Source organism: Podarcis raffonei, chromosome 8 (assembly GCF_027172205.1).
Source record: "Podarcis raffonei isolate rPodRaf1 chromosome 8, rPodRaf1.pri, whole genome shotgun sequence".
NCBI lineage: Eukaryota > Metazoa > Chordata > Lepidosauria > Squamata > Lacertidae > Podarcis > Podarcis raffonei.
This window is the reverse complement of record NC_070609.1, coordinates 11,863,686-11,880,906: the sequence shown is the minus strand read 5'-3', so window position 1 is coordinate 11,880,906 and position 17,221 is coordinate 11,863,686. Positions and strand designations below refer to the sequence as shown.

Sequence of the window (17,221 nt, the reverse complement as noted above, 5' to 3'; positions counted from 1 at the left end):
TAATCTAGCAATTAAAGACTGCATCCCTAATCTGAATGAACTGTGCTTGAGCACAGAGTATTTCTCAGGGAGGCAGTGCTTTTTTTAAAGGCAGTAATTATATCCACACTTGCATATAAATTTTTTACATATAGCTGCAGCTGCCCATGTAAGCGGGGATATTTGCAGCTGGCATGACGTTTTCGTCCTGAAGATTTTAGTCCTCATTGTTTCGAAGAAAGGTTTGAATTGGTGGTTTATGTTATGAAATGGTAGGCAGTTTATGTGGTCAAGATTCAGATACTACAAAAAAGACTGGAGGGTGCGCAGGGAGTAAGGTGGGAGAAGTGAAGCCTTCAGAAAAACACACGCAACATCAGTAAATAAAGGACTTTATTTCTGAACTGCAATTCACTTTAATGTTTCTTGTTTGCAGCTGCCACCTAGAAAAGAAGAGAAGAAAAGGTCTGCATTTGAGGGGGGAAACCATGCAGGACTTACATTTAGTCCAACTTTCTGCACATGTATTGGACTGCAACTCCCATCAGCCACAGCCAGCAGTGTCAATGGCAGGGATGATGGAGTAATACTCCAAAACATCTGGAAAACACCAAGGTGGGAAAGCTGCTGCTCTTTGGCAGGGGAAAAGGCACAACTCAATGTTACATAGCACCATGACATGCTTCCTGTCATGTCTGTGGAGTGCAGCGGGTTGGGCTAAATGACCACTGGGACCCCTTCCAACTCTACAATTCTATGAAGAAAGGCATAATCCATTGGCCTGAACACTGACAGTTTATATAGATGGCACATAAAACAGCCTAGGAGGAGCTGGGTTCTACATACGCATTTTGGTCTACATCACCCACAGCTTCTGGATGAGAAATCCATGCCTCCTTACAGAACGCAAGGCTTGCCCCTTCAGAATTATATAACGATAAATTCAGTCACCAACTGAACTCGGCTGACTAGCAGCTGAACTGGAGTTCCTTCAACGTGCTCTTTTTTATATGGAGCGCTGTAATTTTGAAAGAACCGATAAGGGAAAATTTCAAGATACTCAGATTCACAGTCTAGCTCAACCGCTAGAAATGAGAGACATCTATCAACTCTGTGTGATTTTTCATTCTGGTACTTGCTTGGACATGCTGCACTTAATAACTTCTATGTATTTGTAAAGGCAACCGTTTGCGAGGAATAATTCATCCACAGTACATTGTAAATGTCAACAGAGAGCTAGTTAATGCAACATCATTCAGGCACTTTATCTGATGGCACTGGGGCTGTTAAAAAGAGTTTTATTGGGGAGAGATTATCAAGTAAATTTTTAAGGAACAAATCTAAAGCTGCGGAGATCTACACAACACAGCTCTTTCTAATGAGTTTTGAAGAGAGGCAGGCTGCTAGGGATTCGCTTTATGCCACAGCAGAACTTTTGCTGAAATGATCTCGCAAGTTGTTGATCCTAACTCACTCACTCTCTGTTCAATTTTCCTTTCGTTGTGAAGCATTTCAAGTAAGATAGTGCAATTCTTTAAGTAATAGGAACACTTTCAAGCCAAAGCAACTGGGAAAAAAATTATGATTCATTTCCAGCATTCCTTCTCCTACCCTGCAACCGAGAACAGTTTTTTGTGGCAGAAACAGAAGATGCTTCTAGTATCTTAAAGCCTCTTGCATTTATTTCAGAATGTGATTTCCTAAACAACAGCAGAATTTAAAAATTTGTATTGTTGTTTTCCTTCTCCTTAATTGTTTGACTGTAAAACCACATTGGAAAGACTTATGCCAAAAAGCAACCCTAAAATATTTTAAATAAAACTTATGCAACAGGCACCTTTGCAAAACTACTCTACAAAATTAAGTGATCTGCAAATGTTTACACAATCTAGCCTGCCCACGTTGAACAGGTTATTTTTCTGTGCCTTGAAAAGGGGGGTGGGACTTTAAAAAAATGTCCAGGTTGGTTCCCTGAATAGAATTCTAATGGCTTGCAGGCAGGGAGCTATTTACAAGAATGCTTTATGGTGCCACAAGGCTTTTCCTTGGTGTTGTTGCAACAGACTAACACGGCTACTCTTGTAGAAATGATTCATGTGAAAAAAAGGTTACCTGTCCTGCAATCCTGTCCAGATCTCGTTGCCCCTGAGGAGTAAGTTTGCGACCTCTGAAAGAAAGCAGTGACCAGTATCAGTATTTTTAGAAAGGCAATTCTGTCGCTACTGTGGGCAATTCTCTGCCCTAGTTACCATCACCCAGATTTATGATCTTTTTCAAGGAACGTGTACAACCTCACCCCATAGCCCTAAATGCCCCACATAAATATACTAGGCTTCAGCACCTTCCAAAAGGCAATGAAGCACATAACTAATCCACACATGAAAGTATGGATCGATGGAACCTTTAGTGAACATAAGGCTTCTCCTTGATGAAACCAAGGGTGCACCTAGTCCAGCAATTCTGATCCATGGTTAGTCAGAGGCTTCCTGGTGGCCAAAGGTCATGGCCACCTTCTGCTGTTTTCCCAAGTAACTAATACTGAGTGATAACACTGCCTCTGAACATGAAGGCTCTATGCAGCCATCATGAATAATATAAGCAAGTTCTGATGAACGGACCTCTGCATGTTGTCAGCTGTGGCACGTTATGGGTTGTAGGCAATTATACTCCTACTCAAAGTAGACCCACTGAAGTCAATGGACACGACGTGGTTAGGCTTGTTGATTTCAGAGATCCTACTCCAAGTAAAAATGTGTTGAGTACAACCTGAAGTTTTTGCAAGTGGGGCAGGCGGGCATGATACCCTGCAGCAGTTTTCTCCCTTATAGGTGTCATTCTTGGGCTACCGAGTCGCACAAGTTCTCTGCGTCCTTTTGGTACCGAGACTCACCCATCTTGGTCTTTCTCCACCATTTTGAGCCCTTCTAAAGCCTGCAGCACTCTCCTAGCAACGCTCTTGGAGCCTCTGCTGAAGTGGCTGGGCATTACGCCGTTGCGCTGGCGGCCCCCGTAGATCTTGGTCATGGAGCCGACTCCGGCACCACCACGGAGATACAGATGGCGAGCTGTGGATGCTGCAAACGAACCAAAACACAAACAACACATCACTTCCTGACTCTTCTTCCTGTTTATTTCAATCAAAACATTTTGTCTTTGTCTTCCTACACCAGATACAGCCGCAAAGTAAGTTTTCTATACACTGACTGACCCGTTATAAAAACCCTCCTGGTTCAAAAGGTTGCCTTGCACACCACTCATGTTTTTACTCACAGGAATAGGGTACTCCACGCTTCTCAAACCTGGTGCCCTTCAGATGTCTCCGAGAAAGTCTTCCACCATTCCTAACCATCAGCTCTGCTGGCTGGAGCTGAAACAGGTTTGTAGCTCCAAATATCTGGAGGGCACTGATCTGAAGAAGGCTGGTGTACTTATTTGAGCAGTGTGATATACGAGCCGAGAACTCCCAATTCCAGCTGGGGAACATCTCCAGAATGAGAAGCCAAAGTCTCTGAGCTCACACTAAGTTGGCTGCATGCTTGAATGCATTACTCCCGTTAAAGAAGAAAGGAACCACACAAAAGTAGCCAACAGTAGCATGCGAACTGTTAATGAGCACAATTGTTGTCAGCCTAAGATCATCTAGCTGGAGGAACCTTAGCCGAACACAGTGTGGCAACTCCAGAGAAACAACAGAGCACCATACTGTTAATATCACTTGAGAACAAGAAATGGTGTAAAAACCCCAATTTAGACCTAGAACAGGACTACAGGGTAGTGCAGAATGTAGCACGGAGGGCAGAGCACTTTTCACCGCCATGGCTGCTTTTGTACAGAGCCACCTGCTTTGTCCTTTGAGGCCACCGTTCAAGCAGACAAAAACAGACACAGCCTAAGGCCATATTGCCGCAAGGCAACCTCTCAAGCCTTCATTTCGCTAAAACAGTTACAGCAGCAAGACAACATCTGGGAATACGGCACTTAATAGACATCACTGCGGTAGTGCTGCGAGAGAAAAGCACATTGGACTTTAGCGCTTCCCTGTAAATCATCGCCACAGTGGAGGGGCATTTAGAAAGCGAGACATGAAAAGATAGTTAATTGGTTTGCGTTATTTACCATGAATACAAACAGATGTGTGCATTTGAGAAGGCATTCTAGCGACATGTGAATGAACAGTGCAAGATCTCCACAAAGAGCAACTCTAAAGCTCTCCAACTGTTGCTAGGAGCTGCCTAAAGTCAGGAACAAAACTATCTTGGGCCTTGGGGGGCGGCGGGAAGAAAACCAAGACAGATTGCTTGGCCGGCTACCAACACTTGTTTGTGTCTTCCTCCTTCTATGGGCAAGCAAATCCAAAGGCACATGACTTGAGCCTGTGAAAAATCGCACTGCCTCAGCACCCAGCACCGACAGAGATTGGGTACGGTGAGGTGGCAAGGCCTCTAGTAACAATCTTGAGAAGATCAGGAGAGCTGGAAAAAGAAGTAAAAGCAAGCAACTGATTCATGTCTTTAGAACCCCAGTAACTTGCTCTTAAGGAAACATGTAAATGCTGCATGATGTCTATCCAATGTGTCATCTATCTAAGTAGGCGTGGCCAGCACAGGGGAGCTAACAATGCACCATCACAAGCACACAGTTAACTGTTCATGGTCTACATCAGGGAAGACACACTCGCCCTATCAATGAAAATAGTAAATGGTTTTCTTTTATGGTGCCGAGAGGGCTCATTTCCTTGAGCAGAACACTAGCTATCCCCCAAGAAGTTGTCATCTCCAAACTCCCCCTAACTGCACACCAAACTCAAGCATTTTCAACTATGCTGGATAAAGAGGCATGAGGAATTTTAAGGATTATTGGGATAATGACACTATGCTACACGTTAACTGTATCTGCTCATATCCACTCTTTGTCCTACATGTCTCACTCTCCATGTTATCCCTCTTATTGTAAGCTCCTTGGAGGCAGTGACCCATTTTCACTTATAAAATGCCTATAAAGTAACATGTGCATTGATGCTGCTGCTAATAATGTACGTGAACTGCTTCAAGCACTTACATTTTGCTGTATAAATGGCAAGCATTACCATTAGCTGTATATAATCAACGTAATTTGCATCTCATTTTCATAAAGTTGTCAGGTGCCAAACCAGTGAGTTAATGCACTGCACTTATCCTACAACATTCTCATTCCAAAAGTGGCGCCCTTAATAGATCTGAGTGGCAGGATCTATCTTGGTCCCTCTGGTGCAATATGCAACGCAACACTTATGCAGACAATCATGGATTGTTAAAAACAATTACGAACTTAAAAAGTTCTTAAAAAGTAAGGCGTTGCACCATATTTGCACGTTACTATATCTGCCCAGTTCCTTACCAGCTCTGGTGTAGAACCAGTTCTCATCATATGGAGCTAGTTCCTTGTGCTTGGCTAGCTTGACTGTGTCCACCCATTCAGGTACTTTCAGTTTACCTGACCTGCAAGAACAATTCAAACACCAGTTATCACCATACAAATAAGCAGCAGTAATTTTATTTCAGCCAAGCTATCACTTTTGCCCAAAGGGCGCGTCACCAGAAGACAAGTGCTCAAACCTATGCCTCACTGAACTATCATTTGCTAGATCCTCACATGTTCTGCATGAACAGCTTCCAGCCTTAAGACTTCACTTGACTGGGGGAATTCCATCAAGCAAATGGGAGGCAAAAAGAGATGAGGGGTGTCCAGTCCCTCCTCCCTCGTCACCTGCCACCTGTGGCAGAGAAGGGAGGCAGAGACACTCCAACAATGCAAGCAAGCAGCCCAGCAACTTTCTGGCTTCTTTTGGTTTCAATCCCAGCTGTTTATTAGTAGACCTTGTAACAAATAACTGGTACCTAAGTTTGCATATTTCCCACTCCCTCCCAATTAACTTTCCTTTTGTGTCATGTCTTTTACGTAAGCCTAAGGGCAGGGTCCTGTCTTGTTTTTACTGATGTGAAAACCACTTTAAGAGTCTTCTTTGGCTGAAGAGTCGGGCAACTTAAAAAAAACATACCTCTGAAAGAATGAAAGAAAGAGAAAGAACTGTTCTAAACCAGGGACCTTCTGTATGCAAGACAAATGCTCTACCACTGAGCTATGGATGTTCCCCACACCTGAATCAAAGGAGGAACTCTCTCCCGTTGTGAAAAAAGGAGAAAGGCCTCTTGTAAGGCAGCGCAATAGCTTTTGTATTTGAAACCACCACTTATGAAACCAGCCGAGTCACTATTCTTTAGTCAAATCCTCAAAGGACTGTTCTGACCCTAAACGTCATCCTACAAACATAGCCATATAAAAATAAAAGCTAATTAATCAATGTTCCATTACATGCTGCCAGGTCGGTGAATGGGATACAACAGCTACCCAGGACTTGATCCTGCAAAAGCATGCTGATTAGGCTTGAATTAAGAGACTTGATTAGCTGAAGTTGCCCACCGGCAAGGCCGGGGGGGGGGGCAGAATCGCAGTGGTCTATCATGACTGCACCCCCCTGACCAGGTGCCCTCTCCTGCAGTCTGCTGCGTTTGAGTGTATTTGAAGATGTGTAGCTTGATATTGGCAGAAAACTTGGAATAAGCCTGACCAAACACAGGCTAGAATCTCTTCTTTGAAGACCTATTCTTGTGTCAGCGAAGAGCCATCCTGTAGAGCTGTTTTGAGTGGTCAGGGGTCTCTCACACGTAGGCCCACATGAAAACGTGGACCACTCAATGGCCCACTGTGAACTACTTGCTCAAGCGCTTCGCTGACAAAATTGCTCAGAACTGTCCTGACTTGGATGCTATAACTGATACGAGTCCAGTGTTAATGGATACTTTTCAAGTTATATAGCCTGGAAATGTGAGAGCTACCATATGTGTGCTAGATCTTTGCCCTATCTGGCTCATCAAAAAGGCCAACAGCAGACTGGCTGAAGGCAGTGGTTATAGTGACCCTATTGAAAAAGTCCTCCCTGAATTCCACTTTACCGGATAATTATTGGCCAGCCTCCAATATCCTATTTTGGGGTAAGCTATTAGAATGTGTGGTTTCAGGGTTTACAGTAATCTGGATTACTGTAACACACTCTACCATGGGGCTGCCTTTGAAAAGTGCTCAGAAATGTCCATTGGCTCTAAGAGCTGAAGCTAGATTGTTGACCGGGGCTGGTTATGAGACTGGTTATACTAGGAACAACTCCACTGGCTATTGGTCTATTTCTGGGCACAATTCAAAGTGCTGGTTATCCCCTGTAAAGCCCCACATGGCTTACAGTGGTGCCTCGCAAGACGAAATTAATTCGTTCCACGAGTCTTTTCGTCTTGCGAAGCATGGTCAGTCACAACTGCACCTCTTCAAGCGGTTTTAAGAAAAAAGGAAACAAACTCGCAAGGCGTTTTTGTCTTGCGAAGCAAGCCCATAGGGAAAATCGTCTTGCGAAGCAACTCAAAAAACGAAAAACCCTTTCGTCTTGCGAGGCATTCGTCTTGCAAGGTACCACTGTATGTCCAAAGTACCTGAAAGACAGTATTCCCTCATGTGAACCTGCCTGGGTTTTGAGATCTTTTGGGAAGGCTCTTCTTTCTGTCCCGCCACAATCTCAGGCATGCTTGGTGGGGATGCAGGAGAAGGCCTTCTCGGTGGCTGCTCTGACTTTGGAACTCCCTCCCTAGAGAAGCTAGGCTGGCTCCCTCCTTGCTGTCAACAATTCCAACGGTCCTTCGGGAATTAACTGCTTTTAATGAAAGGGTGGGCTGGTGCTGTGCTGCTTTTATTGTAATTACTGGTATGTTTCAAACAGATTTTATATATGTTGTATATAGTTTCAATTATATCAATGTTTAATTCTATTTTTAATTATTGGTTTTTCTATGTTTTAAAGAGTTATTGTTTTTATCTGTAAACTGCCTTGAATCCAATCATGAAAAAAGGCAGGTCAGAATAATAAAAATAAAGCTGTGACCGTAAAACAGAACCCAGGGGAGGGCTAGGCAGATGAGAAATGGATGAGAACCGAGTCTGTTCTTAATGGTTCCATTTGAGTTCTAGTACCTCCAAGTGCACAGGCTGCTACCATGAACAAAATCAAGAGAAGACAACACCCACCCTGGACCTGGAGTTTGGATGGAGGAACAAAGAGCAAGTTTAGCCTTTGTCCCATTAGTGTCTCTCTTTTATCCCTGCTTCTCTTCTATTTATTTGAAAGTTTATCATCCGCCTTGTTTGTTGCCACAAGGCTGCCAAAGCAAAGCACAATCTACCTTAAAACTATCTAAAAACTAACACATAGTCTCTACCTTGTGAAGAAAACAGTCAGATACAACTAAGTGATGAACAGCTGCATCTACAGTCACACCCAGGAACGAGGCAAATGATGCATCTGTGCTCAGGACAAAAGATGGCCTGGACAACTGCACTTCCACTTACAGATCCCACAAGGCATGCTGAAGACTACATTTAGATTGAATAAAACCTGATCAGATAAAAGGGTATCACTGATTAAATGGGCAAGTCACTGTTTATTTTTTAAAGTTTAGTTTTACGGGGGGGGGGGGCTCCCTTCAAGCATTGTGTCTGCCAAGACTCATGAATGTATAAACATCAAAACAAATGTCCTGTTCCTAAAAGGATATTTGCTGAAATCAGGAACCCCAGCCGTCCACAAGATGCCATCTATCCACACTGCAAAGCTTTCAATGACTTCGGGTTCTTATTCGCAATCCTCATTCTGGCACAACTAGCTGCACCTAAGCACCCTTTTAAAATTATGTTACTAGACAGACTGCTCCATTAAATGAGCCATCGCTACACCAAAGATTTGGCTAAGTGTTGCACTCTTAGCACAATAAAGACATACATACATACATACACAAAGCAATTAGCAGAAGAGGGCAGGTAGACTGTGCTCCCTTCTTTTTAACTAACAAGTGCAGTTAATCCCCTTATCAAATCCATGGGACTAGCTCTTAACTGCCAATTCATTTTTCAGGCAACTTACTTTTTGAGGAAGGCTGCAAGGGCCCTCACAAATTCCTGCTGGTTCACGTCTTTTACGGTTACTCCAGGCATCTACAGAAGAGAGGGGTGGGGGAAGCAGCAAAGACCAGTATGCATTAATGCCAGTTCAGGAGCAGGGGGAACTCCGAATACACCCAGTTGGGCAATATTAAGACCAAGCAAAGTCGTGGCAAGCTTTTGAGTTGGGGGGGGGAGGGAGAACCCTACCTGAAGTGCTCACCTTTAGGAAGTTTAACCAGAGCTGAAAGGAGGCACATTTTGACCTCTGTAACCATCCCAAGGACCAATGGAAGGCTGCCTCCCAGGAAGAACATTATGGCAAAAATCACAACAAACCTGGCCCCATCCACCAGCCAGAGAAGGAACAGCTGCAAGAGAAGTATTTTCTGACCTCTGCTACAAGTCAGGAATTCAAGAGCTATAGGGCATCAACGCAATATCCATCAAACCCCATCAATCTGCATTTGCTCCTACACTTGCATTTCCTTCACATTCTTTTCCATTTGTACCACGTCTATCAAATTCTGAGCTGCATCTTAGAATATGGTTGGTGGTTCATACTTACTGAAGTATTTATACATATTTAGGCCAAGGTGCTTTGTGCATTTTACTCTGCAGCACACCATACAACCCAACGACAACTTTATTATCAACAATAATGCCTATTTTATTTATTTTACTTTTGTTTAAAATGGACGAAGGCTGCAGCAGGGAGAACATTTCTATTCCTAGTTTTGAAATGCCTACAGGTTTCCTGTATATTCTAGTTTAAGGCATTTACGAAGCATTTTTACGAAACAAAGTAATAACAATTACATTCTCCCCTTTTAAATCTTCTCCAACCCAGGCCCATTTTAATTTTTTTTTATCTCTTCCATAGGTGTGGATCAATGGGAAATAAAAACCTTATAACTAATTTTATACCAGCAGGCTTTACTTCCAAGTAAACATACACAGAATTAAACATGGCGGAAGCAATCCTGTGCAAAACTTTACTTAGGACTAGGCTCCAATGAAAACAGAGGGAACGAATTCTAAGAAACCATACACACTATTTCACCATGCATTTCTTTTAGCCTGTCCTAAGTTTTGGAAATGTAAAAAATATGTATATGATAGAAAGAAGTTTCTTTTCCTTGTGCCCAAGGGCATAACGCAAAGCACATTTTAAATTTGACGCACAATTTGGAAAACGGAATTTTGTTATCTCAAGTAATAATACATAAATTTTCTTCGCCTTGTGCCCAAAGCACATTTTAAAGTTGACGTGGCGATTTGGGGGGGAAATGTATACTTTATTATGGTTTTGGTAACGAGAACACGGGACTTTTAGCGCAAGCCAGGCCCTCGTCCGTCCTCTTCCGCCTCATGAGACATGGAAGCCGGCTCCCCGCCACCCCGCGCGCCTCCTGGAAGAGCATCCCCGTCCACACGCTCTTGGCCCAGTGGGACGGGGGACGCCAGGCCAGTCGGACCAGGGGCGGCGGGAGACTGGGCCGCCAGCCTTCGGGCGCGCCGAACGCCCTTCCCCGAGAGGACCCAGGCCTACCCACCACGCTCCCCGAGGCCGCTCACCGTGCTCCTGCCGCTGCGCTCCAGGAAAAAAAGAGAGCGAGAGGGGTTACCCACCCGCTACTCACAAGGGCTCCGGGCGTCGCGAGGTTCTGTAAGCCAATAGTGGGCCGCGAGACTTGGGGCGCCCAATCACCGCGGCGCGCGGGAGGAGCATGGCGCCGCCTTTTAGTTCTAACCCCCGCTCACACACCTCAGCGGCGGAAGCGGAAGCTGCGGAAGCGTTTTGTACTTCGCCCACAAAAGGGCGGAAGTTGGTCTAGCCCAGTCTCCATCGTTTGCCTCGTGAGTAATTTAGTGGGTGGAGGGGTGTTAGAATCTCACTTTTTCTTTTGACTTGAGCGTTGATTGGTGCTTTATAGAGGAAACAGGTTTGCAGGTGATACAGGTTATTGCTTTTATTATTAATAATAATACTTATATAAATTTGTTGAGATTTTTTTTGGGAGGATAAAGTTTGTATACATTATAAGCTAAAATAAATAAAGATAAACAATTATAACAACAGACGAAATAAGGCAAATTTTTTAATAATGGTATTTCCAGAACAAGCTAAAAGTGTTTTGAAATCTTATGTCCACAATATTAATATATTAGCCGAAGTTTTTAAGGTGCTCACAAGCTTTTTTGTTAACCTGGTTGCTAGGGAAGTAATAAAAACTACCGTTACAACTGCCAAAACAACCTTGGAACCCCATTCAAAACGTGTGCAAGGTGACTTACGTACTCTTAAAGAATTATTGCATCGCCTTCCCGTTGCAGAAAATATACAGATTTTTATTCAGCTATACTTCTTTGCCTATATATTTAATATTTCTGGCTTTAATACATGTAGTGCTATCTACCAATTTGCTTAGGCGGGTTAGGCTTAATGGGTTTCTCTGCTTCTCGGGATGCTTTTTAAAAATTGGTGTTGCCAAAGGACTGAAAGGAATTTGCATAGATTCGAGACTCTTATGGGATTCTTGGCTATGTGTCATCCAAACCCAGCAGGTTGCTAATTTTTACTCTCTCCATTAACCATGCTGCTTCATCTCTTTGTTACCTGTATTTGACTTCTTCAGACATTCTTCCAGAAAAAAAGTAGTCAAGCATTTGTGTGTGTGCAACCTTTGCAGTGAAGACTGATGCAAAGAATTAATTCGGTTTTCCTGTGGTCTGCTTGTACTCCATCACCATATGCAACTTTTTTGAGTGACAATACATTTATTACTCTGGCACCTTCTTGGGCTTGTAGACTACAAATTACGAAAGGCACAAAAGCTTTTGGAATGTCTGTTGTACACATTTCAAATAATCTCCAAATGTTCTGAAGAGATTTGGTTCTCCTGACCTTTCCTTTTCAGTTACGGTAATGCATTCATTTTTATAGAAGATTCTTGAAATTGCAGGCCTTAGAGGCTAGAGGAAATTTGAGCATCTGCATAGGTTTTTACCTAGTCTAGTCTGACTAGCTTCTACCTAGTCAGTCTTCTTTTCATCTGCAGTTGATGAACAACTTCAGGGCCACTGCTTTCTCTTATTGTTCTTTAAACTGGACAGACATTTAAATAGAGAATTTATGCCCTCCTTAATCTGGTCCAATCCAGGACCAGCCCTACCATGCAGCAGGGAGAAGCAACATGCTTCAGCCTGGATAGCTCAATTGCTTAGGGCATGGTGCTGATATCACCAAGATTGCAAGTTTGATCCTTGAATGGGCAGCTGTGTATTCCTGCACTGCAGGGAATTGAACTAGATGATCCTCAGGGTCCCTTTCAACTCTACAGTTCTATGATTCTATGATTTGTGTAGCACCAGGACTTCTTTTTTTCTCCCCTCAGCTGGAACTCGCCAGAATTCAGTTCCAACAACTCTCAGGTTGCCATTCCGAGAGAACGAGGGAAGGTGTTCATTGTGAGTTCTGGTACCTCTTTTTCCAGAGGGAAAGGGCACTTGGGCTCTACTCCAGGTAGCAAAATGTTTTGGATCGGCACAGGTTCCCTCAAAATACAGGCAAGAGCACAAGAAAAATAAGACTGGCCAGTTCCATTTGTTTTTTTATACCCCATTACAACTCCAGTCTCATTACATTGCTTAAAAGGCACATTAAATTATCCCCTGGCAGAGGAATTGCACATTGCTCAATCTGGGCTGAGCTACAGTTTCCCTATCAATTGCCTTCATTTCCATGAGGAAAAGGTGCCCCGTTTTTTATATTTGATAGCAGCAACAGGTGGCAATTAACTTTTGAAGCTTGCCACACAAATGTGATTTATGCCTGTGTCATAGCTCCAAGAGACACATAGACTTGCTGCTGCTGATATTAATATTAATATTAATAATAATAGAGGTAGCAATTCTCATGAGGAGAACTTTATCACACACGGATAACCCTGGACCAAAATTATTCGTGGACTGGAGATTGCAGAAGCAACCTGGGCATCACGAGAACCAACAATCAATAACTGAAACTAGCTTTCTCTCATACCTGCTCCTTCCAAATTTTCCATGGTTCTTTTCCTTCTTGACTATTTTACCTCCATAGATAAAAAGTGAGGTTTCTTGCGCCGAGTTTTAAACAGAATCAATTTCATTAGCTTAATTTAAGGTTCTAAAAATACCAAGGGCCGAGCCACAGTCTTTGTTTAAATAATGGGTTTATCAACAGTTCCTGATGTCCATTATGTGCTTTAATGCCGCAATATTCAATAGCTCTCTGCAGTTCAGCTCCCTCATTTTCAATAATTGCTTTGTGGGTGGAAGCGATTTTCCTATTGCTGTCTTAAGTGGGCCTCTCTCAATTGCACTTAGCTGATGGTGCCCAAAGGTAGAGGAGACGCACAAAGGGAGGGAGGCGAGGGACAAAGGAGAATTGGGCTCCTCTTGTGCCTTTAAATGTTCACATCACACAGAAGAGGAAATTTCACCAGGTACCAGCTTTTCCCACTCTGGTTTGACAAGCTGCACCTGACAAAAATTCTTTCAGCTTCACCGTAATTAAAGGCTCTTATTAAAGTCTTGTCTTCATTGGCTTATTCAGAGGCAGCATCGCTGCTGGGCATTGTCAGGTCTGCCACACAGGAAGGACCTCACGGTCAATTCCCAGTGCCCTCTGGCCCTGCTCCTCCTGCTTTCCAGGGGAACAGAGAAGGAGGAAGAGCCTCAACCTTGCCTTGCCCTCTCCTCCTGGGCAGTGGTGTAGATTGGACCAAGGGGACAGGCAGGGACATAGTTATGGATGGTGGTTGGTGGGTAGAGTTGGCCCTACCAGGGGGGCAGAGTGTAGCAACTGCTTCAGGGGGCAAATGCTGAAGGGTGGTCAGTGGTTAGAGCTGTGTGGACTGCCCCACATGCCCCCAGGCTGCATACTGACTGCATACACACTGCACAGTTAAAGCACATCCCACAAAGAATCCTGGGACCTAGGGCATTGCATGCACATGGTGCTTTTCCATTTTTCTTTCCAATTGCCATTCAACAAGTGATTGGTGAATCTGGCAATTTCGGTTTCTCACTTTTCCACTCTTTAAGGTCAGTTCTCCACATTTCCACATCAGTCTGCTCTCTATACTTACGTCTTCATGAAAATCGACAGCAATTTAATGTGAATTTCTCCTAATACACACATTTCTGGATGCAATTTTGCCCAGCAAAGACATTTTTCTAAAGCAATTCCCTTACATAATACATTTTTTGCAATATACATTTTTATGCACACTTTACCCTGGCATATACATTTTTGTACGCATCGCTGGGCTGGAGAACTGCAAACTCCGAGAAGTGCAGATTTCAAAGGACAGCTGCTTCAGTGCACAGATTGTTTCAGAAAATGCAAATTAGGTAGGTTTGCCTATAAATGCAAACTGAACCGAATCTCTCCCATGCCCGGCATTCAGCATATTGTGGCTACTGATTAAGTCTAGTCCACATTGGGCTGGTTTTGGAGTTTTTTGCCCAGATTGTTGGTGGTGGTTTGCTTGCTTGCTTTTAGCAAAAAAAAGTCATTCTGTAAAACCTCAAAAGAGTTCCCCTGAGCATATTAATAGCTCGCCTCCTGTTTCTCAGACTGCCTACATACTAACAATTACTGTGCACTGACTGCAGTTCGTGCTGGGTTTTTAATCTTGTCTTGGCAGAACCTGCATCCAAAATGCCTATGTATCCTGTTGTTTGGCATCTATCGGTCTTGGGGAGGAGGAGTTCATCTTTGGGGGTGAGGTCAAACTCTTTGACGTTTGCAGTGCCCACTCTGGCTGTAGAGGCCGATGCAGGAGTGACATGTTTTGTTGCAGCTGGGGCAGATGAAGGCATCCAGTTGTGCTGCTGCAGATGCACCATGGTGTTTCGCAGTCAAATCGTGTGCACGTATACCAGAGGAGAAATGACCACTGGGACTGTACTTCGTTATAAAAGGCTGCTGTTGGCTGTGGTGTTTCTCAAACCAGCTTCACACCAACTGGAGTCATAGAATTGTAGAGTTGGAAGGGACCCTGTGAATCATCTAGTCCATCCCCCTGTAATGTAGGAATAGGTACTTGTCTGTCCCATACGGGGATCAAACCTGCAACCTTGGCATTATCAGCACCACACTCTAACCGACTTAGCTATCCAGGCATACTATAAGTCCTTGAAGCCATTCCCAATTTGTCTGTAGCCAAGGTGGGAACACCTGTGCAAAGGGTAACGTGAACCCGCCCTCATTGGACCTGTTTTTGGCTCTGTTGTTGTCGGCACTCACCAACTTAGTCTGCTATTAGAAGGAGTGGCGCTCTGTCCTCCTTCAGGGCTGGGGGTGGACTTTGGGGTTGGGACAAAAGCAGGCCTTCAGCCTGGGCCAGTGCAGAACACGGTGGAGGAATACAGATCGGAGGGCTAGCCCAAAGTCTTTCTTCCTCAGGGCATAAACTAGCGGGTTGGCCAAGGAATTCAGGTGGGAGAGCAACACAGCCAGGCGGTTCAGTGACTCATAGCGCTGGCAGTCGGGGCACAATAGCTGGACACAGTAAATGACATGCAGCGGGATCCAGCACATGCAAAAGACTCCCACCAAGAGGAAGAGGGTGCGGGCCATCTGCAACTCCCTTTTCTTGCCTGGCCAAGGAGCCTGCGACTGGAAGTGGCCGCGGACTACCCGGAAGAGGTCAGCATAGATGCCCAACATGGCGGCCAAGGGCAGCAGGGTGCAGATCAGGAAGTTAAAATAGACCACGTACTCAGGGCTGAAAATGGAGGTGAAGGAACAGAGGCCCAGGTGTCCGCTGTGGATCTCAGAGTAGCTGAGGTTCTCTTGGCGTGGATAGACCTTGGAGAGGAAGCCCCCGTAAGGCAGGTCGCGGGCGATGATGACGATGGCCGTCCTCTCGGAAGGGAAGCTGAAAGGCAGCGTCTTGTTGCTGGTCTCCACATAGTGCTGGAAGCGGTTCCAGCCCATCATTGGTGAGAGACCTATCAGCAGAGACAGCAGCCAGCAGAAGATCACAATGATCACCATCCCTCCCTTCTTCACGTGCACGGCGTAGCTGTCCAGAAAATAATCCTTGTGAGTGTCATGTGACTATGGAGTCAGGTGTCATTTGTCTATGGTCAACAAACAAGTGCTGCCTCCATTAGTAGCTCTTCCATTGCTACTCTAATCACATCATCTAAAAACATTCTTTAGACAAGGCTACCCAGATGCTTAGAAAGTCAGGGTAATTTTTACCTGTTTTAGTATTTTGTCTTTTTTAAAGTACAGCTGTAATTTTTTCTTGATTTTACTGTTTTTATCTTTTTGTAAACTGCTTTGAGGGTTTTCTTTTTACAGTCAAGTCATGTATAAATTTTATGAAATGAAATAATTATATATTCATATAGATTTTGAACTGTATTTTTACTGCTTCTTTTATTTCTTGAGTTTTATTGTTACAAGCAGAATTCTATGCAATGCAAATGGTAACACAGTAAAATACAAAATGAGAAATAAAAGAAGCAATAAAAATGCAATTACAAAGCAGATAGCATCGAGCACAATACATTGCCATTGCTACAACTGGCAGAAAAATCATTTGAGTGGTCCACCAGAACCATCAGCAATTTTCAAATGGTCCATGGGGAAAAAAAGGTTGGGAACCACTAGCATAAATGATGCACCAGCATTTGCAGAACCCCTAAGAAGTTGGTCATGTGCATGGATGTTGTTGGCTCACATGCACTCACTCAGTTTCACAGGCTGGATGCTGAAGAAAGAGCCTTTGGCTTACCTGTTGGGCAGCTTGATCTTCAGGTGGGCGTTGATGGCAATGACCAGCAGGAGGAGGATAGAGAACTGGGTGGTGACCAGTGGGAAGCAAGTGAGGAAGAGGCACGTGTAGAAACAGAGGACATACTCCATGCTGAGTACCATTGAGAAGGGGATGGCCAGGGCTCCCACACCAAGGTCGGCCACTGCCAGGCACACGATCAGGTAGTTGGTGATGCATCTCAGCTCCTTGTGCAGGTAGACAGTGGCACAAACCAGCAGGTTGATGGAGATAATGGCCACCGCCAGGACCCCCTCAAGAACCACGAAACCAAAATACATGTCCATGAAGGTTGTTGTTATTGTAAACGGCCTTTCAGCACAGTAATTCTGTTGTCCCTGCAGAGGAAGGTCCTCCTTCAGCAGAATGGTTCCCACCAGGAACCAGGC

The 17,221-nt window shown here is 44.2% G+C and overlaps 2 protein-coding genes across 3 annotated transcripts; both read right to left on the bottom strand.

The window, feature by feature from the left end:
• Positions 1-355: 355 nt before the first annotated feature.
• RPS19 (ribosomal protein S19) lies at positions 356-10,686 on the bottom strand. Of its 2 annotated transcripts, none has more exons than XM_053397962.1 (6): positions 10,576-10,686; positions 8,981-9,051; positions 5,356-5,456; positions 2,870-3,053; positions 2,092-2,146; positions 356-422 (listed from the first exon to the last, which is right to left on the bottom strand). In XM_053397962.1, exons 2-6 carry the CDS (start codon positions 9,049-9,051, stop codon positions 396-398), a joined length of 438 nt encoding a protein of 145 aa, XP_053253937.1. In that variant the 5' UTR covers positions 10,576-10,686; the 3' UTR covers positions 356-395. The 2 variants fall into 2 exon arrangements, with proteins under 2 accessions (XP_053253937.1, XP_053253938.1); XM_053397963.1 differs by having other exon boundaries at positions 10,554-10,588.
• Positions 10,687-16,558: 5,872 nt separating this feature from the next.
• Positions 16,559-17,135, bottom strand: LOC128418359 (adenosine receptor A2b-like). The gene has a single exon (XM_053397955.1). The coding sequence runs from the start codon at positions 17,117-17,119 to the stop codon at positions 16,790-16,792; it is 330 nt and encodes a 109-aa protein (XP_053253930.1). The 5' UTR covers positions 17,120-17,135; the 3' UTR covers positions 16,559-16,789.
• Between the last annotated feature and the right edge of the window lie 86 nt (positions 17,136-17,221).

Excerpts from the sequence above, each read along its gene's own strand:
- LOC128418359 (XM_053397955.1), bottom strand. The coding sequence starts at position 17,119 with ATGGACATGTATTTTGGTTTCGTGGTTCTTGAGGGGGTCCTGGCGGTG.
- RPS19 (XM_053397962.1), bottom strand. The coding sequence starts at position 9,051 with ATGCCTGGAGTAACCGTAAAAGACGTGAACCAGCAGGAATTTGTGAGG. Across the intron at positions 2,147-2,869 it reads GTGGAGAAAGACCAAGATGG|AGGTCGCAAACTTACTCCTC; the intron begins GTGAGTCTCGGT and ends GCTTTCTTTCAG. Across the intron at positions 423-2,091 it reads TGGACAGGATTGCAGGACAG|GTGGCAGCTGCAAACAAGAA; the intron begins GTAACCTTTTTT and ends CTTCTTTTCTAG.